This window comes from Salmo trutta, chromosome 6, assembly GCF_901001165.1.
Source record: "Salmo trutta chromosome 6, fSalTru1.1, whole genome shotgun sequence".
Lineage (NCBI taxonomy): Eukaryota > Metazoa > Chordata > Actinopteri > Salmoniformes > Salmonidae > Salmo > Salmo trutta.
The window spans coordinates 55,969,779-55,995,683 of NC_042962.1; the positions used below are offsets into that span (position 1 = coordinate 55,969,779).

At 41.7% G+C, this 25,905-nt stretch overlaps 1 protein-coding gene across 1 annotated transcript; it reads left to right on the top strand.

Annotated features, from left to right (window-relative positions):
- The first annotated feature begins 3,098 nt into the window (after positions 1-3,098).
- LOC115196357 (adhesion G-protein coupled receptor G7) lies at positions 3,099-25,318 on the top strand. Its single transcript, XM_029757122.1, has 16 exons — positions 3,099-3,532; positions 7,429-7,704; positions 13,071-13,175; positions 13,711-13,820; positions 14,297-14,440; positions 14,559-14,644; positions 14,781-14,914; positions 15,124-15,237; positions 15,910-16,079; positions 16,546-16,698; positions 20,198-20,310; positions 20,502-20,833; positions 23,318-23,399; positions 24,092-24,250; positions 24,542-24,701; positions 24,940-25,318. Exons 1-16 carry the CDS (start codon positions 3,496-3,498, stop codon positions 25,147-25,149), a joined length of 2,385 nt encoding a protein of 794 aa, XP_029612982.1. The 5' UTR covers positions 3,099-3,495; the 3' UTR covers positions 25,150-25,318.
- Positions 25,319-25,905: the final 587 nt, after the last annotated feature.

A 25,905-nucleotide genomic window follows, 5' to 3' on the forward strand; every position in this document is an offset into this window, starting at 1 on the left:
GTTGAGTGCCCTTCTCTATAAGCATGCTGAAAGTCTGTTGTTAATTTGTTTACAGAGAAATAGCATTGTATTTGGTCAAACACAACAGTTTGCTAAGAGCTGGCAGCAAGCTTATAGGTCTGCTGTTAGAACCAGTAAAGGCCGCTTTACCACTCTTGGGTAGCGGAATTACTTTGGTTTACCTCCAGGCCTGAGGACAAAGACTTTACACTAGGCTCAGATTAAAGATATGACAGATAGGAGTGGCTATGGAGTCAGCTACCATCCTCAGTAGCTTTCCATCTAAGTTGTCAATGCCAGGAGGTTTGTCATTATTGACCGTTAACAATCATTTTTCCACCTCTCCCACACTAACTTTACAAAATTCAAACTTGCACTGCTTTTATTTCCTTATTTGTTTTTTATGCATGAATATAATTGCTCACTGTTTGTCGTGGTCATTTCCTGCCTAAGTTTGCCCACTTTGCCAATGAAATAATCATTAAAATAATTGGCAACATCAAATGGTTTTGTGATGAATAAAGCCATCTGATTCGATGAAATATGGAGATGAATTTGTCTTTCTGCCCATAATGTCATTTAAAGTACTCCATATTCCTTTATATCATTGATTTTGGCTTCATAATAAAGTTTCTTCTTCTTTTTGTTGAGTTTAGTCACATAATTTCTCAATTTGCAATAAGTAAACCAGTCAGATGTACAGCCAGATTTATTAGCCACTCCTTTTCCCCCATCCCTTTCAACCATACAGTTTTTACATTCCTCATCAATCCATGGAGCCTTAACAGTTCTAACAGTCAGTTTCTTAACAAGTGGATGTTTATCAATAATTGGAAGAAGCAATTTCATAAATTCAGATGAAACTGGCAAAACTGAAAGGTATTATTTTATGTCAGATTTGTTCAAGCCTAAAATGTTAGTCTGTAATCGTAATGTGGTGTTCATATGTTCACAGATGAAATTTCATGTTTACGCTTCACACATTTCTTATGAGCCTAACAATTTACATATGGATTTTCTTTACTATCCTAACGATGCGTACGTTAAACCTTTTGGCAGCTATCTGGCTCCATATTGACTCACCAAAAAAAAGTGTCAAGGAAAGCAAGCTTGGATTTTGGCGTCACTCCTATCAAGTCCCATTGAGAGCATACGTCATTGACAGATAAACTTGAATTGTTGCTTCTCATTGTGTTGTTGTCCTCCCGTGGCTAGCTAGCAAAAAAAAGCCCTTTCCTAAATTAGCCATGGATGGAGATAGGGATTTTGACTTGTGGTTTTATTTATCCTCCGTAATGGCGATTCTGATCCAACCATTAATTCATACATTGTTGTGCCACTGGCCTGAGAGGATGGAAGTTCAATATGTAGCTACAGTAACGTTAAATGTAGAAGGGTAATGTTTTAACTCGCTAATGTTGCCTCGAATTGAAGTTAGGCTAGCGAACAAGCATTTTAGCTAGGTAGCCTAGGACAACAAACAAATAAAAGCGTGTACTGCTGTATGGCAGAGTGATAGACCGTGTCCTCAACATGAAAGCGAGGAGGATGGCATTGGCGTTTCTCTACAAGTAGGGTAAGTTAACATGTTTTTCTACTTGCACACAGAAATCAGAACCAGGACAGCCACATCATATTTAGCTTACGTTGATTGGACTAAATTGTTTTTGGTATCTTTTTGTTGTGACTGTATTAGACAAAGCAGAGGTGATTTAATGATCAAATGTTTTAAGTTGGAATAGTGGAGGCAGCTCCTGTTTTCTTTGCGTCTTGCGGTAACACTGGTTCTAATTCAATAGTAGTTTAGTGGTCATAAAATGTCGAAACATTAACTTGCTTGGCCATGCTGCAGGTCATGTAACTGTCTGTTACTGTACACGTAATATTCTTTGTGGACTTCCATTGGACAGAGCTATACGGTTTTGTGATAAAACAAAGGTGTGGTTGAATTTATTCTGCCGCTTTGTCTTCTTATTGTCTCGGCCTTTAGACCTATATATCACGGTCGCAAAGATTATGAATTAACAGGTTATAGCACAATTATCACAGGACAGGTTGTAATATGGCTTTTTTGTTGTTGTTGGGGGGGCTTGATATTCCGCAGTGATTTTACCCTGGCACCGCTGCTGATAGTCTACAACCTGTTGATTACGAAGCATGTGACAATTCCATTTGATTTTGACGCAGCCTCTGTGTCTACCTTCAACTGCCATGTGGTGGCGCCAAACTCTTCCTCTAAAGGGTGATTTATTATGGCAGTGGAACGTCCATCCAAACTGTTCACCAGTCTTCCTCATTATTGTGCAGATAAATAGAGATGTTTCTGAAAAAAGTTTGAGCATATTCACTCACTGATGTATGTCTAATTTCAAGAATTCAAGGTTCATTTAGGGGTACATTCTTAGAGAACTGCTATACATTTTGCTCAGTATTTTAGGGAAAAAAGTGACAGTTCAATAAAGCGATACAAAAAAAAGTTAAGCCTTTGAGCCTTCATTAGGGCCAATAGGCTGTCCTGTCATCTACCTGGTAAACCCTCACCTCATTATCTCATCTCCTGGCTCTGGAGCCTCTGGACAGATTAAGACTTGAGTTGTCTATCTGAGACTTCAGGGTTTACTGTTGACCTGTCCTGCTGCCTTTAGAAACCCATCCTCTTTATATCTCATCCTGATCTATGGAGCGGTCTGCCATAATCTGTCCTGCAAGGGATAGTACGCTAGCTACCTCCAGTCTTAGCCATATGTTCCAATTATCTCTCTTTCCTCCACAAGTTTGCACTTGTTCACTGATTTGAAAGGAAATGACTGGAATAATAAATATGGTAGAAATTCCCACTAGAACAGTGATGGACAACTTTGATAGGGGTGGGGACCACAAAAAGAAATCTGAACTCATCAGGAGGGAAGTGGCTCCCACACAAGCAGTCAGAGCCAGCCCTAACCTTTTGGGGGCCTGAAGTGGAATTTTCTACCCCCACCCAGTTTAGGAAACTCACTTCCTACCCCTGGACCGAATTTGGAAAACCCTGTTCTAGAGAAGTACACCCTCTAGTGTCCTCAAATTGTAATCCAGACCTCCAAGACACTTCCATAATTTTTTTTACACCTGCTCTAGTGCAAAAAAGGTCTGTTTACCAAAACATGTGCTGTACCTTCCCATCTGCAACTAAGAATGTTTTGCATAGAGAAGGGTAATGCTATTGGTTGACTGGTCCTCACAGTATCCATCCATGTGTATCTAATTTATTCATCCAGTCATGTCTGATCTCTTTTCAAAGAATTTTCTTCTTTGTCTTTACTGATCCTGTTAACAATGTTGGTTGTGTTGGAGCCAATGTACAGTACTTTCCCCTTAATTTCAACACTAAATCATTAACTGGTACCTGAACGTTACTGCAGTCTCTGTGACAGATGGAGAGCAGCACAGCATTAGACCAACAGATGTTCTAATAATGTGCAGTCTGCTGACACTGCATGCCTGTAAACAGCAGAGATGAAGGAGCTATGGATTATGGTTGTCTTTGCTACAGGTAAGACTTGCTCTATATTTGATTAATTCAGGGTGATTTAAGATGTTCAGACATGCACTGAGTGTACAAAACATTAAGAGCACCTGCTCAATTCCCTTATTGATGTCTCTTGTTAAATCCACCCCAATCAGTGTAGATGAAGGGGAGGAGACGGGTTAAAGAATGATTTTTAAGCCTTGAGACAATTGAGACATGGACTGTGTTTGTGTGCTGTTTACAGGGTGAATGAGCAAGACAAAAGATTTAAGTGCCTTTGAACGGGGTATGGTAGTAGGTGCCAAGCGCACCTGTTTGTGTCAAGAACTGCAACGCTGCTGGGGTTTTCATGCTCAACTGTTTCTGTGTGTATCAGAAATGGTCCACCACTCAACGGACATCCAGCCAACTTGACAAAACTGGGGGGGGGGGGGGTGTTCCTAATGTTTGGTATACTCAGTGTATGATGCTGGTGTTAAGTTTCTTGTATGATGGAGAACTGGATCGGAAAATTGCTTTCACTTCCGATGTGCAAAGATGTATGATACATTTAACTTATCAATTGATTATAACCAATATATAACCTTACTGTTTTTACAGTTTGGTTTATGAATTTTGAAGTTCAGTTTTTCTTAAATGATTTTTATTTTTATTTATTTCACCTTTATTTAACCAGGTAGGCAAGTTGAGAACAAGTTCTCATTTACAATTGCGACCTGGCCAAGATAAAGCTAAGCAGTTCGACAACATACAACAACACAGAGTTACACATGGAGTAAAACAACATACAGTCAATAATACAGTAGAAAAAAAAAAAAAGATTTATGTTATATCCTTTTCTTGTGAAGGATGTACAGTTGAAGTCAGAAGTTTACATACACCTTAGCCAAATACATTTAAACTCAGTTTTTCATAATTCCTGACACTTAATCCTAGTAAAAATTCCCTGTTTTCGGTCAGTTAGGATCACCACTTTATTTTAAGAATGTGAAATGTCGGAATAATAGTGATTTCTTTCTTTCATCACATTCTAGTCGACCGATTAATCGGAATGGCCGATTTAATTAGGGCCGATTTCAGGTTTTCATATAATTTTCATATAGCATATAATGTCACAAAAACCCAGAAGACAGCTAAATGCAGCACTAACCTTTGATGATCTTCATCAGATGACACACCTAGGACATTATGTTATACAATACATGCATGTTTTGTTCAATCAAGTTCATAATTATATCAAAAACCAGCTTTTTACATTAGCATGTGACGTTCAGAACTAGCATACCCCCCGCAAACTTCCGGCGAATTTACTAACAATTTACTAAATTACTCACGATAAACGTTCACAAAAAGCATAACAATTATTTTAAGAATTATAGATACAGAACTCCTCTATGCACTCGATATGTCCGATTTTAAAATAGCTTTTTGGTGAAAGCACATTTTGCAATATTCTAAGTAGATGGGCTAGCTATTTAGACACCCAGCAAGTTTAGCACTCACCAAACTCCGATTTACTATTAGATAAGTTTGATTAGCTTTGGTGTTCTTCGTCAGAATGCACTCCCAGGACTTCTACTTCAATAACAAATGTTGGTTTGGTCCCAAATAATCCATTGTTATATCCAAAGAGCGGCGTTTTGTTCGTGCGTTCAAGACACTATCCGAAAGGGTAAATAAGGGTTACGAGCACGGCGCATTTCGTGACAAAAAAATTCTAAATATTCCATTACCGTACTTCGAAGCATGTCAACCGCTGTTTAAAATAAATTTTTATGCCATTTTTCTCGTAAAAAGCGATAATATTCCGACCGGGAATCTGCGTTTAGGTAAATAGACGAAAGAAAATAAAGCACGGGGTCGACTCGTGCACGCGCATAAGCCCATTATCCTCTTATCGGCCACTTGCCAAAAGCGCAAATGTGTTTCAGCCTGGGGCTGCCTCGATATCATTCAGCTTTTTCCCGGTTTCTGAGAGCCTATGGGAGCCGTAGGAAGTGTCACGTTACAGCAAAGATCCTCAGTCTTCAATAAACAGACAAGAAGAACAAGATCTTGTCAGAGAGGGCACTTCCTGTAAGGAATCTTCTCAGGTTTTTGCCTGCCATATGAGTTCTGTTATACTCACAGACACCATTCAAACAGTTTTAGAAACTTTAGGGTGTTTTCTATCCAAAGCCAATAATTATATGCATATTCTAGTTACTGGGTAGGAGTAGTAACCAGATTAAATCGGGTATGTTTTTTATCCGGCCGTGTAAATACTGCCCCCTAGCCCTAACAGGTTAACTTTTGGTCAAACGTTTGGGGTAGCCTTCCACAAGCTTCCCACAATAAGTTAGGTGAATTTTGGCCAATTGCTCCTGACAGAGCTGGTGTAACTGAGTCAGGTTTGTAGGCCTCCTTGCTCGCACACGCCTTTTCAGTTCTGCCCACAAATTTTCTATGGGATTGAGGTCAGGACTATGTGATGGCCACTCCAATACCTTGACTTTGTTGTCCTTAAGCCATTTTGCCACAACTTTGGAAGTATAGTTGGGGTCATTGTCCATTTGGAAGACCCATTTGCGACCAAGCTTTAACTTCCTGACTGATGTCTTGATGTTGCTTCAATATATCCACATAATTTTCCTGCCTCATGATGCCATCTATTTTGTGAAGTGTGCCAGTCCCTCCTGCAGCAAAGTACCCCCACAACATGATGCTGCCACCCCCGTGCTTCACGGTTGGGATGTTGTTCTTCGGCTTGCAAGCCTCCCCCTTTTTCCTCCAAACGTAACGATGGTCATTATGGCCAAACAGGTCTATTTTTGTTTCATCAGACCAGAGAACATTTCTCCAAAAAGTACAATCTTTGTCACCATGTGCAGTTGCAAACCGTAGTCTGGCTTTTTTATGGCGGTTTTGGAGCAGTGGCTTCTTCCTTGCTGAGCTGCCTTTCAGGTTATGTTGATTATAGGACTCGTTTTACTGTGGATATACATACTTTTGTACCTGTTTCCTCCAGGATCTTCACAAGGTCCTTTGCTGTTGTTCTGGGATTGATTTGCACTTTTTGCACCGTATCCTTCCTGAGCGGTATGACGGCTGAGTGGTTCCATGGTGTTTGTACTTGCGTACTATTGTTTGTACAGATGAACGTTGTACCTTCATGCGTTTGGAAATTGCTCCCAAGGATGAACCAGACTTGTAGTCTACAATTTTCTTTCTGAGGTCTTGGCTGATTTATTTTGATTTTCCCATGATGTCAAGCAAAGAGGCACTGCGTTTGAAGGTAGGCCTTGAAATACAGCCACAGAAAACCCCTCCAAATTAACTAAAATTATCTAATTTAGCCTATCAGAAGCTTCTAAAGCCATGACATAATTTTCTGGAATTTTCCAAGCTGTTTAAAGGCTCAGTCAACTTAGTGTATGTAAACATCTGACCCACTGGAATTGTGATACAGCGAAATAATCTGTCTGTAAACAATTGTTGGAAAAATTACTTGTGTCATGCACAAAGTAGATGTCCTAACCGACTTGCCAAAACTATAGTTTGTTAACAAAAAATTTGTGGAGTGGTTGAAAAACGAGTTTTATAATGACTCCAACCTAAGTATATGTAAACTTCCGACTTCAACTGTATTAGTGTCTATGAAGACATTGTTTCAGATGTTTTTTTGTTTTTTTTATGCAGACACTTGATTGTAAATTGACTACTGTCAGGTCTTATATTCAGTTGATAACAGAGTAGCCTTTGCTGTCAACTGTTTATTGGCAGTGATAAAGATTTCTCTCATAAAGTACAGTAGAAAAGATTTCTACACTGATGCAGACACAATGAAACTGGAACAGCATGGATCATCTCCTATGATTATAGAAACTGACACTATGTATCCTTGTTTATGTGGTTTACTGAGTTAATTATCTTTTTTAAAGTCTCTTTTCCACAGGGGGATCTCACCACATCCTCTGCCATTCCAACCACCATTGACATAACTACCCCAACTACTGATGACCCTTTAACCCCTGAACCTCCAACTACTGACACTCCAACTACTGGTTACCTAAATACTACTGGTTACCCTACCTCTATCACCAGTATCAGTCTCCCCTCTCCCACCACAACCTCTCTGGACTGTATCAACGGTGGTGAGCTGCAGAGTGGAGTCTGTATCTGTCCTGATGAGTGGACCGGAGAGACCTGTTCAGAGGGTACATCCACACACTTACACTATACCTAACCCTGGATCTACCATTCCGACTCCTCCACAATACTACACCACTATACCTAACCCTGGATCTACCATTCAGACTCCTCCACAATACTACACCACTATACCTAACCCTGGATCTACCATTCAGACTCCTCCACAATACTACACCACTATACCTAACCCTGGATCTACCATTCAGACTCCTCCACAATACTACACTACTATACCTAACCCTGGATCTACCATTCAGACTCCTCCACAATACTACACTACTATACCTAACCCTGGATCTACCATTCAGACTCTTCCACAATACTACACTACTATAGCTAATCTTGGATCTACCATTCAGACTCCTCCACAATACTACACTACTATACCTAACCCTGGATCTACCATTCAGACTCCTCCACAATACTACACTACTATACCTAACCCTGGATCTACCATTCAGACTCCTCCACAATACTACACTACTATAGCTAATCTTGGATCTACCATTCAGACTCCTCCACAATACTACACTACTATAGCTAATCTTGGATCTACCATTCAGACTCCACTCCATAATACTACACTACTATACCTAACCCTGGATCTACCATTCCGACTTCACTCCATAATACTACACTACTATACCTAATAGAGGTCTACCAATTTATCGGAATGGCCGATTAATTCGGGCAGATTTCAAGTTTTCATAACAATCGGTAATCAGCATTTTTGGACACCGATTATGGCCGATTACATTGCATTCCACGAGGAGACTGCGTGGCAGGCTGACTACCTGTTACGCGAATGCAGCAAGGAGTCAAGGTAAGTTGCTAGCTAGCATTAAACTTATCTTATAAAAAACTATCAATCTTAACATAATCACTAGTTAACTACCCATGGTTGATGATATTACTAGTTTATCTAGCTTGCCCTACGTTGCATATAATCGATGAGGTGCCTGTTAATTTAGCATTGAATCACAGCCTACTTCGCCAAACGGGTGATGATTTAGCAAGCGCATTTGTGAAAAAAGCACTGTCGTTGCACCAATGTGTACCTAACCATAAACATCAATGCCTTTCTTAGAATCAATACACTAGTATATATTTTTAAACCTGCATATTTAGTTAATATTGCTTGCTAACATGAATTTCTTTTAACTAGGGAAATTTTGTCACTTCTCTTGCGTTCTGTGCAAGCAGAGTCAGGGTATATGCAGCAGTTTGGGCTGCCTGGCTCGTTGCGAACTGTATGAAGACCATTTCTTCCTAACAAAGACCGTAATTCATTTGCCAGAATTGTACATAATTACTACATAACATTGAAGGTTGTACAATGTAACAGGAATATTTAGACTTAGGGATGCCACCCGTTAGATAAAATATGGAACGTTCCGTATTTCACTGAAAGAATAAATGTTTTGTTTTCGAAATGATAGTTTCCGGATTTGACCATATTAATGACCAAAGGCTCGTATTTCTGTGTTAATTATATTATAATTAAGTCTATGATTTGATATTTGATAGAGCAGTCTGACTGGGCGGTGGTAGGCAGCAGCAGGCTCGTTAGCATTCATTCAAACAGCACTTTCCTGCATTTGCCAGCAGCTCTTCGCTGTGCTTCAAGCATTGCACTGTTTATGACTTCTAGCCTATCAACTCCCGAGATTAGGCTGGCAATACTATAGTGCCTATAAAAACATCCAATAGTCAAAGGTATATGAAATACAAATGGTATAGAGAGAAATATTCCTATAATAACTACAACCTAAAACTTCTTACCTGGGAATATTGAAGACTCATGTTCTGAGCAAGGAACTTAAACGTTAGCTTTTTTACATGGCAAATTTTGCACTTTTACTTTCTTTTCCAACACTGTTTTTGCATTATTTAAACTAAATTGAACACGTTCATTATTTATTTGAGACTAAATAGATTTTATTGATGTATTATATTAACTTAAAATAAGTGTTCATTCAGTATTGTTGAAATTGTCATTATTTTATTTATATATACTGCTAAAAAAATAAAGGGAACACTAAAATAACACATCCTAGATCTGAATGAATGAAATAATCTTATTAAATACTTTTTTCTTTACATAGTTGAATGTGCTGACAACAAAATCACACAAAAATAATCAATGGAAGTCCAATTTATCAACCCATGGAGGTCTGGATTTGGAGTCACACTCAAAATTAAAGTGGAAAACCACACTACAGGCTGATCCAACTTTGATGTAATGTCCTTAAAACAAGTCCAAATGAGGCTCAGTAGTGTGTGTGGCCTCCACGTGCCTGTATGACCTCCCTACAACGCCTGGGCATGCTCCTGATGAGGTGGCGGATGTTCTGAGGGATCTCCTCCCAGACCTGGACTAAAACATCCGCCAACTCCTGGACAGTCTGTGGTGCAACGTGGCGTTGGTGGATGGAGCGAGACATGATGTCCCAGATGTGCTCAATTGGATTCAGGTCTGGGGAACGGGTGGGCCAGTCCATAGCATCAATGCCTTCCTCTTGCAGGAACTGCTGACACACTCCAGCCACATGAGGTCTAGCATTGTCTTGCATTAGGAGGAACCCAGGGCCAATTGCACCAGCATATGGTCTCACAAGGGGTCTGAGGATCTCATCTCGGTACCTAATGGCAGTCAGGCTACCTCTGGCGAGCACATGGAGGGCTGTGCGGCCCCCCAAAGAAATGCCACCCCACACCATGACTGACCCACCGCCAAACCGGTCATGCTGGAGGATGTTGCAGGCAGCAGAACGTTCTCCACGGCGTCTCCAGACTGTCACGTCTGTCACGTGCTCAGTGTGAACCTGCTTTCATCTGTGAAGAGCACAGGGCGCCAGTGGCGAATTTGCCAATCTTGGTGTTCTCTGGCAAATGCCAAACGTCCTGCACGGTGTTGGGCTGTAAGCACAACCCCCACCTGTGGACGTCGGGCCCTCATACCACCCTCATGGAGTCTGTTTCTGACCGTTTGAGCAGACACATGCACATTTGTGGCCTGCTGGAGGTCATTTTGCAGGGCTCTGGCAGTGCTTCTCCTGCTCCTTGCACAAAGGCGGAGGTAGCGGTCCTGCTGCTGGGTTGTTGCCCTCCTACGGCCTCCTCCACATCTCCTGATGTACTGGTCTGTCTCCTGGTAGCGCCTCCATGCTCTGGACACTACGCTGACAGACACAGCAAACCTTCTTGCCACAGCTCGCATTGATGTGCCATCCTGGATGAGCTGCACTACCTGAGCCACTTGTGTGCGTTGTAGACTCCGTCTCATCCTACCACTAGAGTGAAAGCACCGCCAGCATTCAAAAGTGACCAAAACATCAGCCAGGAAGCATAGGAACTGAGAAGTGATCTGTGGTCTCCACCTGCAGAACCACTCCTTTATTGGGGGTGTCTTGCTTATTGCCTATAATTTCCACCTGTTGTCTATTCCATTTGCTCAACAGCATGTGAAATTTATTGTCAATCAGTGTTGCTTCCTAAGTGGACAGTTTGATTTCACAGAAGTGTGATTGACTTGGAGTTACATTGTGTTGTTTAAGTGTTCCCTTTATTCTTTTGAGCAGTGTATATAAAAAAAATCAGCTGATTAATCGGTATCGGCTTTTTTGCCCTCGAATAATCGGTACCGGCGTTGAAAAATTATAATCGGTCGACCTCTAATACCTAACCCTGGATCTACCATTGACTCCACTCCACACCACTACTATACTGTACAGTCGTGGCCAAAAGTTTTGAGAATGACACAGATACATTTTCATAAAGTTTGCTATTCAGTGTCTTTAGATATTTTTGTCAGATGTTACTATGGAATACTGAAGTATAATTACAAGCATTTCATGAGTGTCAAAGGCTTTTATTGACAATTACATGAAGTTGATGCAAAGAGTCAATATTTGCAGTGTTGACCCCTCTTTTTCAAGACCTCTGCAATTCGCCCTGGCATGCTGTCAATTAACTTCTGGACCACATCCTGACTGATGGCAGTTTGTCAGAATTTGTGGATTTTTGTTTGTCCACCCGCCTCTTGAGGATTGACCACAAGTTCTCAATGGGATTAAGATCTGGGGAGTTTCCTGGCCATGGACCCAAAATATCGATGTTTTGTTCCCCGAGCTACTTAGTTATCACTTTTGCCTTATGGCAAGGTGCTCCATCATGCTGGAAAAGGCATTGTTTGTCACCAAACTGTTCCTGGATGGTTGGGAGAAGTTTCTCTCGGAGGATGTGTTGGTACAATTCTTTATTCATGGCTGTGTTCTTAGGCAAAATTGTGAGTGAGCCCACTCCCAAGGCTGAGAAGCAACCCCACACATGAATGGTCTCAGGATGCTTTACTGTTGGCATGACATAGGACTGATGGCAGCGCTCACCTAGTCTTCTCCGGACAAGCTTTTTTACGGATGCCCCAAACAATCGGAAAGGGGATTCATCAGAGAAAATGACTTTACCGCAGTCCAATCCCTGTACCTTTTGCAGAATATCAGTCTGTCCCTGATGTTTTTCCTGGAAATAAGTGTTTTTTTTGCTGCCCTTCTTGACACCAGGCCATCCTCCAAAAGTCTTCGCCTCGCTGTGCGTACAGATGCACTCACACCTGCCTGCTGCCATTTCTGAGCAAGCTCTGTACTGGTGGTGCCCCGATCCCGCAGCTGAATCAACTTCAGGAGACGGTCCTGGCGCTTGCTGGACTTTCTTGGGCGCCCTGAAGCCTTCGTCACAACAATTGAACCGTTCTCCTGGAAGTTCTTGATGCTCCGATAAATGGTTGATTTAGGTGTAATCTTACTGACAGCAATATCCTTGCCTGTGAAGCCCTTTTTGTGCAAAGCAATGATGACGGCCCATGTTTCCTTGCAGGTAACCATGGTTGACCGTGGAAGAACAATGATTCCAAGCACCACCCTCCTTTTGAGGCTTCCAGTCTGTTATTCGAACTCAATCAGCATGACAGAGTGATCTCCAGCCTTGTCCTCGTCAACACTCACACCTGTGTTAACGAGAGAATCACTGACATGATGTCTGCTGTGGCAGGGCAGAAATGCAGTGGAATCGTTTTTTGGGGATTCAGTTCATTTGCATGGCAAAAAGGGACTTTTCAATTAATTGCAATTCATCTGATCACTCTTCATAACATTCTGGAGTATATGCAAATTGCCAGCATACAAACGGAGGCAGCAGACTTTGTGAAAATTAATATTTGTGGCATTCTCAACTTTTGGCCACGACTGTACATGACCCTGGATCTCACATTCACAATCCACAACACTATTCCTTGGATCTTACATTCAGAATGTATATTTCATGTTTGCAGTCACACATTTGGTCCATGTTGAAATATATTTTATTTTGATAGAGAATTTCTGCAATTCAACCATCAAGGATGGATTCTCCTTCCCAAGAACAACGGTTGGCTGGTCTGCTTATTCAGAAGAGTTATGTGATAAGAAGACAACCAGTGGTATGTTACTCTTATTCACCTAAAATGAAACTTTTATTTATTTGTTACAATCCTAATTAATGTTGTATTCGGTAACACAAATCATGATTATATATTTTTTATTTCCTTTTTTTTTTTATCATCCAATTTTGTGGTATCCAATTGGTAGTTAGTCTCATCCCATCGCTGCAACTCCCGTACGGACTCGGGAGATGCGAAGGTCGAGAGCCATGCGTCCTCCGAAACACAGCCCAGCCAAGCCGCACTGCTTCTTGACACAATGCCCGCTTAACCCGGAAGCCAGCCGCACCAATGTGTCGGAGGAAACAGCGTGCACTGCGCCCGGCCCGCCAGTATGCGATGGGACAAGGCAAACCCTCCCCTAACCCGAACGACGCTGGGCCAATTGTGCGCCGCCCCATGGGTCTTGCGGTCGCGCTGGCTGCGACAGAGCCTGGACTCGAACAAGGATCGCTAGTGGCACAGCGATGCAGTGCCTTAGACCACTGCACCACTCTGGAGGCCCTTGATTACCTTTTTGTCTTGTTTCCTCCAGCCGGTTTACCAGAAGCCTCAGCAAGATGTTTGAATGACACTGGATCTCTGATGTTCGGTTCTCCTCACAAGCTGCAGTGTGAATTTACCCTCAGTGACATTCAAGAAAATGTACGTCAATAGGTAGATTTTTTTTATTATCTTGATTTCATGACCAGTCTTGATTTAGCTTTCTTCAGGTCAGTTAGTTATCATTATGAGGAGTGGATCTTACAGTTTGAAGATCAGTAACAACTGGCTTTTACCTTCAGCTCATGTATTCTGTTCCTTTACTCTGCTTGACAGTTGATGAGGAACGTTTTTTTTTTTTTGTGTTTTACATTACTTTTTATTTAGTAATTTAGCAGATGCTCTTATCCACAGCGACTTACAGTAGTGAGTGCATACATTTTCATACTGGTCCCCTGTGGGAATTGAACCCACAACCCTGGTGTTGCAAGTGCCATTCTCTACCAACTGAGCCACATAGTTAGTACTGGCAATTATAATATCCAAATGTACTCACAGTTCAACATGTTGCTGTAACTTAAACAATGTTCTGTTGAAAAACAATACTAGAATATAAATTATTCTCTCTCCCTATTCAGATCTCCAGCAGTCCAGGTGATTTACTACAGTTAGCCTTCAGTACTCAGATCCTGACCTCCCAACCAGAGCTGCTGTCAGCTGACAACATCACCACAGCAGCTCAGATAGCTAACACACTGCTTCAGTCTGCAAATATCACAGAGGTATTAGATGTTTTGAAATCAAGTCGTGACTATGACATGTTCTGGAGAGAAACGTGAGGTTGTTACTGCAGTGATTTGAACACTTGAGGGTCATCCCCTGGTTTTGATTATGTTGCAGGACATCGCAGTGGCAGCTGTAACTACCATCAGTCAGCTGTTGAATGCCAGTGAGGAGAGTACACAGGAGAGAGACGCTGTCCAAAAGTACTGGACTGTGTGTGTGTGTGCATGGGTGGTGGTGTGTATTTCTGCATACATTTTGAGTTTGTGTTAACGTGTGCCTCTGTGCGTGTCTGTATGGGTGCATGTAAACTAATGTTTTTCTGTGTTTCTCTCCCAGCCTCACAGAGACCCTGGAGATGTTTTCCCTGGACCAGCACAATAATGTGTCCTTGGTGGTCCAGCCCAACCTGGCAGTCCAGTCGGTCCAAGTACTAAGTGACTCGGTAGGGATCCAGTTTACTGCTCTGACTGGTGAGTGGGACTGTTAGTGAACCTACATACTGGCATTTAAAGTGATCGTTTAAATCTGTGTAAACAGACTGGGTAAAACTTCTCATTTTTCATATGTTTCTCCTCTGTTGGTCAATAAGGTTTGTATCTGTTGTTCTACAGACAAGTGCAGAAGTAACACTATATTGTTCTGCTTTAAATTGCTAAATCAAATGAATCTCCTTCTCCAGGAAGTTCTGGCAATTTTGTGGCAAACGGAATTAATGTCAACACTAATACCTCTGAACTGATAACTGACAAAGGAGGTTCTACTGATGTCCAGATTGTTATGAAATTCCCACCAGGTGAGTCAATGTTGGTATACAAACATAGTGTATAAACTCAATCTTCAATATCCTTAAATCGATATCACAGAGAGAGCTTAACTGCTCTTTGTGGTCTCAGAAATCAGGTCAGCGGAGACTTACATTTTGTTGAGTCACATGATATTTATGGTTGTTTGTAATTTTGTTTTGCCTTTTAATCATATATATTTTTTAATTGAACCTTTATTTATCTAGGCAAGTCAGTTAAGAAAACATTCCTATTTACAATGACGGCCTATTTTTTATTTATTTAAATACAGTAAAAATATGTTTGTCTTCTGTGCCCATATGAATAACCCCTATGATGTAACTGGAATGATGAGATATATGTTCTTCTTCTCTGTTTCTGTTGTATTATTTCACTGCCATACTGTGTTCGATCTTGTCTAGCCATCTTGTCTCAAGAGGACCACAATGGAAATAAGTCCCAGACTTTGTGTGTTACCCACAATGATTTTGTTCATGTGCATGTATGGCTTTTACAAGTTTTATGTGTGCTTGTTTTTCTAAATGTTCAAATGAATAAACTAAACGAAAAGGGGAAAAAAGGAACAGTGGGTTAACTGCCTTGTTCCCACTCGCTTTCTCTCGCTCTTTCTCTTCACCCCTTCTCTCTCCCTCTCCCCTCTCTTTCAATTTCACTCCACTCAGTTTCGCATAGTAACAACACAAACCACTCCATTGGTTTTGTGCTCTACCAAAACGACCGGTTCTTCAGGTCCAGGGCTTTCAGTGCTTCTTCAGGGACCAGCAGAACGGTCATCTCTGCTAACCTGGGACAAGTGTCTGGGTTACATGTTGAGATGCTCTTCAAGCCCACAGTAAGATTTCTCTTGGACTCAATAAACACAGTGGTCCAAATTCTCTGGGAAACGTGTTGGGAAGTTATTCATTATCTAAGTCACGTGTCAAACTCATTCCACGGAGGGTCGAGTGACTGTGGGTTTTTGTTCCTCCCATGTATGTGATTGATAATTAAGGTCACTGACTAGTAAGGAACTCCCCTCATCGGATTGTCTTAATTGAAAGGAAAAAACTAAAACCAGCAGACACTAGGCCCTGCATGGAATAAGTTTGACACTCCTGATCTAAGTTATCCATTGACGCTTATGCGCCACAAGGAAGCATATTTTGTATTGGGTATATAATATGATCTATAATTGTAACTACTTCAATCCCACATGTACTTAATGACCTGTTATGCTTCATAATTTACTTGCATACTGTGAATGCATGTTTTTTTGCTGAAGGATTTACAGTGAGTTTGTTTCTGTTTTCACTTCTCAGGCTGTTCCCAACGCCTCCCTCTATGACTTTGCCTGCGTGTCATGGAACTACATGTTGAAAGACTGGAGCACCTATGGCTGCTCCAAAGTCAACCACTCAGAAGACGGCCTGCGATGTTTCTGTAACCACACCACTAACTTCGCTGTGCTTATGGTGAGTAGCTAGCTGCCTTCATCTCCCTTTTACTGACCACACTCTGACCTATGGAGGGGCTCCCAAACTTTTTTGGCCCATGACCCTATTTTGATATCTGACAATTCTCGACCCCAACCATGTGAATTTTTTTGTAGTAATTAAGATGGCAGTCAGTTGCAAAACATTCTAACAGTATTTCTGATTGTCTTCTCAACTCACCATCACATCATTTTAATGTGGGACTATGATAGTCAGGAGACATTATGTCAGACCAATTTGCTACTATCTCACCACCACTATTGAGATAGGAGACATGATGCATGTCACGTCGGAGGTTCTCAAAGTCAGGGGGTGTGGTTGACAATGGGCACCTCATCTCTGCTGTCACTTCCAACCTGGATCGATATTTGGTTTTAATGCAGACTAGTACACTAAATCCAGCCTCACACAGATATGATCTGTCAAGGGGTACCATGAGTTTTAATGCTCAGAGGGAGACGGCAGGGTATTTATTCACTTTGGGTCAGGAACCAAAATGCTTTATCTGCAGCATTCGGTCATATGACGGCACAATCTGATTTCGATTTCACTTACCGGCATGTCAACTGAGGCAGGATCACAGTCAAACAGATTTCTCTCCAATAAGAAATATTTTCTCTGAATCCACTGAATCGGTCACTCATCTGTAGAATGTTTTTGTATTTCCCCTGCATGCTTGCGTTCAGTTCGTTCAGTTTCCCTAATATGTCATTTACATAGGCAACGAGACGTATTTTCTTTTCATTACATTGAAAGTCAACAAAGTTTGTTTTTTTTGCACGCTATTCGATCCCATGGATTCTGTTTTTGTCAATATAGTCACGCAGCGCGTCCTTTGTGCAGTTTCATACTCAAGAATTATGAGAGAACAATTTGTCTTCATGAATAACATCCCCCGGCATGTAGCGAACAAAAAAAGTTAATGAACGGGTATCTTGGCCCTCACAGCTAACATCCATTTGGAAAGCTGGGGAGTTTGAGAGGTTCAGTCAGTTTCCTATTGATTGCTAGCTATAGCATAAATGCTTAGTTTGATTTTTATTATTTTGTGTACTTTTTACCCCTTTTTCTCCCTAATTGGTAGTTACTGTCTTGTCCCATCGCTGCAACTTCCATACGGACTCGGGAGAGGGGAAGGTCAAGAGCCATGCGTCCTTCGAAACGCAACCCTGTCAAGCCGCACTGCTTACTGCTTCTTGACACACTGCTCGCTTAACCCGAAGCCAGCCGCACCAATGTGTCGGAGGAAACACTGTACAGCTGGCGACTGAAGTCAGTGTGCGTGCGCCCGGCCCACCACAAGGAGTCGCTAGAGCACGATGGGACAAGAACATCCCAGCCAGCCAAACCCTCCCCTAACACACAGACGACGCTGAGCCAATTGTGCGCCGCCTCATGGGTCTCCTGTCTCTGGCGGCTGCAACACAGCCTGGGATCGAACCCGGGTCTGTAGTGATGCGATGCAGTGCTTTAAACCGCTGCTCCACTCGGTAGGCCAATGAATTCGTATTTTTACTGTGTTTTACTGTGTTATCTGACAAAGGTATTAATGGGAGTTTCTGTGCCTCGGCCTCCACATACCTTGTGTTCACCATATCGATTGTGGCGGTAATATCTCTGAACTAGTGTGTGGTTTCATGCAGTAGTGGGCCTTGCCATTCACCTGAGAATAGGGTGACCGCAAGTCCCGGGATTTTATTCGGACAATCCTGAATTTTGGCCCTTTACTCCGCAACCAAACGGTCATGTCCCGCATTTTATCAAGAAGTTAAAACACTACCAATTTTTGCCGAAAAAATTGATTTGTCCAGTATTTGTCAGGCATTCCAACCTGTCTCTTGCAGTCACGTTGCGCTTATGAACGAATATACACTACCATTCAAATGTTTGGGGTCACTTACAAATGTCCTTGTTTTTTAAAGAAAATCACTTTTTTTTGTCAATTAATATATCATCAAATTGATCATAGGCATACAGGCCCATTATCAGCAAATCCCTTTGCAATTGTTAGCACAGCTGAAAACTGTTGTGCTGATTGATTAAATTCAGCAATAAAACTGGCCTTCAGCAATAAAACTGGCCTTCTTTAGACTAATTGAGTATCTGGAGCATCAGCATTTGTGGGTTCGATTACATGGTCAAAATGGCCTGAAACAAAGAACTTTCTTCTGAAACTCGTCAGTCTATTCTTGTTCTGAGAAATGAAGGCTATTCCATGCGAGAAATTGCCAAGAAACTGAAGATCTCGTACAACGCTGTGTACTACCCCTTCACAGAACAGCGCAAACTGGATCTAACCAGAATAGAAAGAGGAGTGGGAAGCCCCTGTGCACAACTGAGCAAGAGGACAAGTACATTAGTGTCTAGTTTGAGAAACAGACGCCTCACAAGTCCTCAACTGGCAGCTTCATTAAATAGTACCCTCAAAACACCAGTCTCAATATCAACAGTGAAGAGGTGACTCCGGGATGCTGCAAAGAGAAGGCCATATCTCAGACTGGCCAATAAAAAGAAAAGATTAAGATTGGCAAAAGAACACACAATGGACAGAGATACGGCTTTTTCTTTGCAACTCTGCCTAGAAGGCCAGGATCCTGGAGTCACTTTTTCACTGTTGACATTGAGACTATTGAGACTATCGTTATTGATATCTGATATTTTTGCAGCACAAGACATAGGCCTATGTCATAGGCCTTTCGTCAACAAATTATTTCTCAAATCCTTTCAGCCTAAATTCCTGCTAAACTTGGAGAGGATCGTCAGGCCTCCTAACTACTTACAGAAAACATGCTTCTGATGAAGAGCTATAAAAGTAAGTAAATAGCCATATTAGACTGAACGATATAAGCATAGCCGTGGGAATTAGGGTGATGAGAGTGCTGCACCCCCTGAAAAATCAGAAATACAAAATAATATTAATTCATATTTTCACAAAAGTAGTGCATTGGGCCTTTACTAGTCCTGTATTAGCAGACTGATATAGCTGTTTGTAGTACAGACCAAAAAAATTGTTTCAGCCAAAAAAATTGAAAATTGACAGCGACGATGCATTGGCCTATTTTGAAGTTAGGTACAGGGTAGGTTACACTGCCCCGCAAATCCTTCTGTTGTACCGCATTTTTGTATTTTAAATGTGGTCACCTTAAGTGGGAATGATTTAAGTGCAATATTTTAATAATTTTCATTTCGTTTTTTTAAGGTTAACCACATTACAATGATTTTGAGATACAAAGACAATATAATATTTTATACAAATTAGTTTTATTATTATTTAAATGTTTAGCAGGATTTTGGAAACTCTCCTGCGATCCCATTTTCATATCAGGTGACCCCACATGGCGTCGTGACCCCTATTTTGGGAACCGCTCACCTGTGGTTTATTGCAGCATATCCAGACACGAGGGGGATGATTTTATACAGTATGACTGTGACAGAAAGTTAGTGTTGAAATGTCTTTTTTTTTTTTTTTTTTCTACAGTCGTTCAGGAGGGATTTTAAATACGCTGAAGCGCTAAACTGGATCACCATATTGGGATGCTCCATGTCCATCATAGGGTTGAGTTTAACAATAACATTCCAGATCGCAACCAGGTAAGATCCTACAGGGTTCCAGAACCAATTCAAAATATTCAGTGCTTCTCAATAGTGTAAAGAAGCCTTTTGTCTGATCCAACAGGACTTGATAGGTGAAACCAATATGAAACCCACTATTAATGAAGAAACACATCCACAGCTACACATCTAACTTCCCTAACATATTGTTGTCTATCACCCATCCCCAGGAAATCACGCAAAACCAACCCAACAGTCCTCTTAGTGAGCGTCTGCGTGTGTCTCCTGATCTTCACCCTCCTCTTCATGTTGGGAGTGGACAACCCTCATAAACAGCTGGGCAAACCTGAAATACAGAAGGACAACATTCTCCCCCTGTCCGACACACACACAGAGCAGGACAGAGGGCCCTGTACTGCAGTGGCAGTCCTGCTGCAGTACTTCCTGTTGGGGACGTTCACCTGGAACACGCTGTACGCCACACATGTCTTCCTGATGATCAGAAACAGCCTGGCCACCAGCCCGTCGCAGTTCACAGCCTGTACCGTGGCCATCGGATGGGGTAGGACAGCATGGAGAAAAATACATTATTTTGTTGTTTCAGAAGCTTTGGCTGGCATTAGCCCTGGGCTCCTTGAACCAAAACTAATGCTAGGTGATATTTTCAGGCTCTAATAAGCCTGAACTATAACTTAAAAGCTACTTGTATAGTGATGTTATGTCTTTAGATGATGTATGTGTAGTATATTACTCTGTACAGTGCATTCGGAAAGTATTCAGACCCCTTGACCTTTCAACATTTTGTTACGTTACAGCCTTATTCTAAAATGGATTCAATAGTTTTTTCCCCCCTCATCAATCTACACACACTACCCCATAATGACAAAGCAAAAACAGGTTTTTCAATTTTTTTGAATATTTATTAAAAATAAAAAAATTATCAGATTTACACAGGTTGAAAATGTCAGTGAAGGCACTTGCCAGTTGGTCAGCGCATGCTTGGAGTATACGTCCTGGTAATACATCTGTCACTGGGCAGCTCCTGGCTGGGCTTCCTTTTGTATTCCGTAATAGTTTGCAAGCCCTGCCACATCCGACAAGCGTCGAAGCTGATGTAGCAGGATTCAATCTTAGCCCTGTATTTACTCTTTGCCTGTTTGATGGTTTGTCTGAGGTTATAGCGGGATTTCTTACGTCCTGGTTAGAGTCCCGTTCCTTGAAAGCGGAAGCTCTAGCCTTTAGCTCAGTGAGGATGTTGCCTGTAATCCATGGCTTCTGGTTGGGGTATGTACATATGGTCACTGTGGGGACAACGTCATCGATGCACTTATTGATAAAGCTGGTGACTGATGTGGTGTACTCCTCAATGCCATCGGATGAATCCCGTAACGTATTAGTCTGTGCTAGCAAAACAGTCCTGTAGCTCGTCTGACCACTTCCGTATTGAGCGAGTCACTGGTACTTACTGCTTTAGTTTATGCTTGTAAGCAGGAATCAGGAGAATAGAATTATGGTCAGATTTGCCAAATGGAGGGTGAGGGAGAGCTTTGTACGCACCTCTGTGTGTGTGGAGTAAATGTGGTCTAGAGTTTTTTTTTTTTTTTTTCCTCTGGTTGCACATGTAACATGCTGGTAGAAAATAGGTAAACGGATTGAAATTTCCCTGCATTAAGGTCTCTGGCCACTAGGAGCGCAATTTATTGTTTGCTTATGGCTTTATACAGCTCGTTGAGCGCGGTCTTAGTGCCAGCATCGGTTTGTGGTGGTAAATAGACAGCTACGAGAAGTATAGATAAACTCTCTAGGTAAATAGTGTGGTCTACAGCTTATCATGAGATACTCAATGTCAGGTGAGCAAAACCTCAAGACTTCCTTAATATTTGATTTCGCACACCAGCTGTTATTGACAAATAGACACAGACCACCACCCTTGTCTTACTGGAGACAGCTGTTCTGTCTTGCCGATGCACGGGAAAACCAGCCAACTGTATATTATCCAGGTCGTTCAGCCACGACTCGGTGAAACATAAGATAATACCGTTTTTAATGTCTCGTTGGTACTATAGTCTTAAACGGAGCTCATCCAAGTTAATCCTCAAAGTCCGGCTGGGCTACTCAAGGACATTCAGAGATTGTTCCCAAGCCACTCCTGTGCTTAGGGTTGTTGTCCTGTTGGAAGGTGAACCTTTGCCCCAGTCTGAGGTCCTGAGCACTCTGGAGCAGGTTTTCATCTCTGTTCCTCTTTCCCTTGTTACTGACTAGTCTCCCATCTCCACAGCATGATGCTGCCACCACCATGATTCACCGTAGAGATTGTGCCAGGTTTCCTCCAGACGTGACACTTGGCATTCAGGCCAAATAGTTCAATCTTGGTTTCATTTTGGCACACTCCAAGCGGGCTGTAATGTGCCTTTTACTGAAGAGTGACTTACGTCTGGCCACTCAACTATAAAGGCCTGATTGGTGGAGTGCTGCAGAGACCGTTGTCCTTCTAGAAGGTTCTCCCATGTCCAAAGAGGAACTCTGGAGCTCTGTCAGAGTGACCATCGGGTTCTTGGTCACCTCCCTGACCAAGGCCCTTCTCCACCGATTGCTCGATTTGGCCAGGAGGCCAGCTCTAGGAAGAGTCTTGGTGGCTCCGAACTTATTCCGTTTAAGAATGATGGAGGCCACTGTTCTTGGACATTCAATGCTGCAGCATTGTTTTTGTACCCTTCCCAAGAGCTGTGCCTCGACACAATCCTGTCTCGGAACGCTACGGACAATTATTTTGACCTCATGGCTTGGATTTTGCTAAGGTATAAGGTATTTCTGTTTTTTGTTTTCAATAAATTTGCAACAATTTCTCAACCTGTTTTCACTTTGTCATTATGGGGTACTGTGTGTAGAGTGATGAGGAAAACATTTGTTTAATCCATTTCAGAATAAGGCTGTAACGTAATAAAATGTGGAAAAAGTCAAGGGGTATGAATGCTTTTCAGAATACTCTGTATATGGCTGCATGCAAATCTACCAGGAAATAACAACATCATTCTCTGTCCTTTAGGACTGCCTGCGGTTGTGGTGGCCCTCACCTTAGGAATTAGTTACAGAGTGGATGATCCACTGGGTTACAGGCAGGAGGAATTGTGAGTCAATACTGTACTATACTACTACTGTACTGAATTGTACTATACTACTTCTCTATACTGTACTGAGAGTGACCCGGCTCAACGTATTTACCAGTCTATGACCCACTGACACCGCCCCCGGTTAGAGAGGATTAAGGCAATCCAAGAGTTAACCCACACAGGAACTTTATTCACACACAGGAGAAGATGCACATGGGGATGATTTTTGTAATCACGCATCCCATACACGTATGTTTACCCACGCTCTGACCCTGGAAACAACACAGTTCAGGCCCAGCTAATACTGACACACTTGAGAGAGCATGCAATGGACCTGACGGGCCAGTGTTGGGCTAGCTAGGAGCATCTGACCAATCACAGGATGCATGGTCAGAGCATTGGCAGAGTGTAGGGTGCATGGTGACAGTGATTGGCTGAAGCCACGAGTTTGAGGTGATCTATCTCTCATGTGAACTGTACTATCATAACTAATACTGTAAAAGCTTTTCCCTATCAATGATTGTATTACATGCTTTTAACGATGGTAAAGACCAATTTTAAAAGTTATAAAAAACTAAAAGAACGATCCATTGTGTTGAAAGGTTTCTTGTTTACTTATGCCACCCACCATGTTTACTTTATACCACGTTATTCAAATCACTGCCTGTTTTGTCTGTCACATTGTCCCACTCATTCATTTGACCTCTCAGTTGCTGGCTTGCTGCCCTCGATCCAAAGGGGAACTTTGACTTCAAGCTGCCAATGTTTTGGGGGTTCCTGATACCTGTGGCGTTCATGCTTATCTTCAACACGGTGATGTTGATATATTTTGCAGTTACAACATGCAAGACCAACCCACATTTAACCAGGTAACATTAATGGGGGCATTTTGGGGACACAAAGTAGAACGTTGTAGTCATAAAGATCAGTCTTGATTTGAAATGCCTACTAACGAGCTTGTTAATTGTCTTTCAATGAAAAGCTTGTTATAAATACAATTTATTATTTTATTATTATTAATTGTCATTAGTAAGCAAATCATCAAATTGTAATGAGCACCATGCTTTAACCCACTCACCCATTGGAAGCCAAATGTTCTTTTACAACAGCATTACAGCAGTCTATTACAGCAATCTAATTATGTTGGTTATTCTTCCCAGTACAAGACACACATCGATGAAGAAGAAGTTCCTCAGTAGCTTCTCTCTGGCTGTGGTGCTCGGTCTCTCCTGGATCCTGGGCTATCTGTTGCTCATTACACAGAACCAGACCATGTACACCATACTCAACATCTCCTTCTGTGTACTCACCACCACTCAGGTAGTAAATGTATGCACTCACTACTGTAAGTCACTCTGGATAAGAGCGTCTGCTAAATGACTAAAATGTAAACTATAAATACTATTGTACCACAGAATCCAGACATGATTTGACAATTAGACACCTAGTAAACATAAATATATTGAGCTGGTCTTTATTGGAAACGCTACCTTTTGTTTGTATTTGTGTGTTCCTGAAAATACTTTATAATGTCTGTGTTTTTGCTTTCGCTCCACAGGGCTTGCAGATTTTCATTCTGTTCACAGCAAGAACAGCAATTGTCAAGAAAAAGATGTCAAGTGCTATGAATTCTGTCTCTAGCGCTGGGATCCCTCTTCACACTAGGAAGTTCAGTCTATGGCAAGGAAAGCACAGTGATCAAGTAGAATCATACACACAGCAGGACACTGTGTCATTTCCGACTTGTTCCTCACAGACATCTAACTGATGGGCTGCAAGTTCAAACCTAGTTTGTAAAACTTGTCCTCTTGTACTATAATATACAATATACTGCACACAATTTTGTATCCACGTAGAGTACATTTACTGTGAAGACTAGTCCCTCAGAAGTTGTTGTCCAATGTTTTTTTTTTGAATAAAAGTGTTCAATAATTATGTGATTGTCTTTTAAGCTAATGTTTGTTTTAGTTTTCTTATAGTGAGAAAAACACAATTTTACACAATCTCAGAAAATAGCTTAAGACAGTGTATCCCAGGGGTGTCAAAATAATTTTCCCTGCCGGTCACATTTGGTCATTACCAAGGTCAGATGGGACGCACTTAAAATTGATTAAGAAGCTTCTGCTCCATCTGCCTGTACAGCACAGGCTGCAGCTGCCAATTACAGTTATGAAATGCTGAGGAAGAAAACAGGCATGTCAGATGGAGGTATGAAAGACTGAGGAAGAAAACAGGCATGTCAGATGGAGGTATGAAAGACAGGAAGAAAACAGGCATGTCAGATGGAGGTATGAAAGACAGGAAGAAAACAGGCATGTCAGATGGAGGTATGAAAGACTGAGGAAGAAAACAGGCATGTCAGATGGAGGTATGAAAGACTGAGGAAGAAAACAGGCATGTCAGATGGAGGTATGAAAGACAGGAAGAAAACAGGCATGTCAGATGGAGGTATGAAAGACAGGAAGAAAACAGGCATGTCAGATGGAGGTATGAAAGACAGGAAGAAAACAGGCATGTCAGATGG

Bases quoted from the DNA above. Each gene is read 5' to 3' on its own strand.
- LOC115196357 (XM_029757122.1), top strand. From the start codon at position 3,496: ATGAAGGAGCTATGGATTATGGTTGTCTTTGCTACAG. The intron at 16,699-20,197 runs GTGAGTAGCTAG...TTTTTTCTACAG, and splicing joins CTAACTTCGCTGTGCTTATG to TCGTTCAGGAGGGATTTTAA. The intron at 23,400-24,091 runs GTGAGTCAATAC...TTGACCTCTCAG, and splicing joins GGTTACAGGCAGGAGGAATT to TTGCTGGCTTGCTGCCCTCG.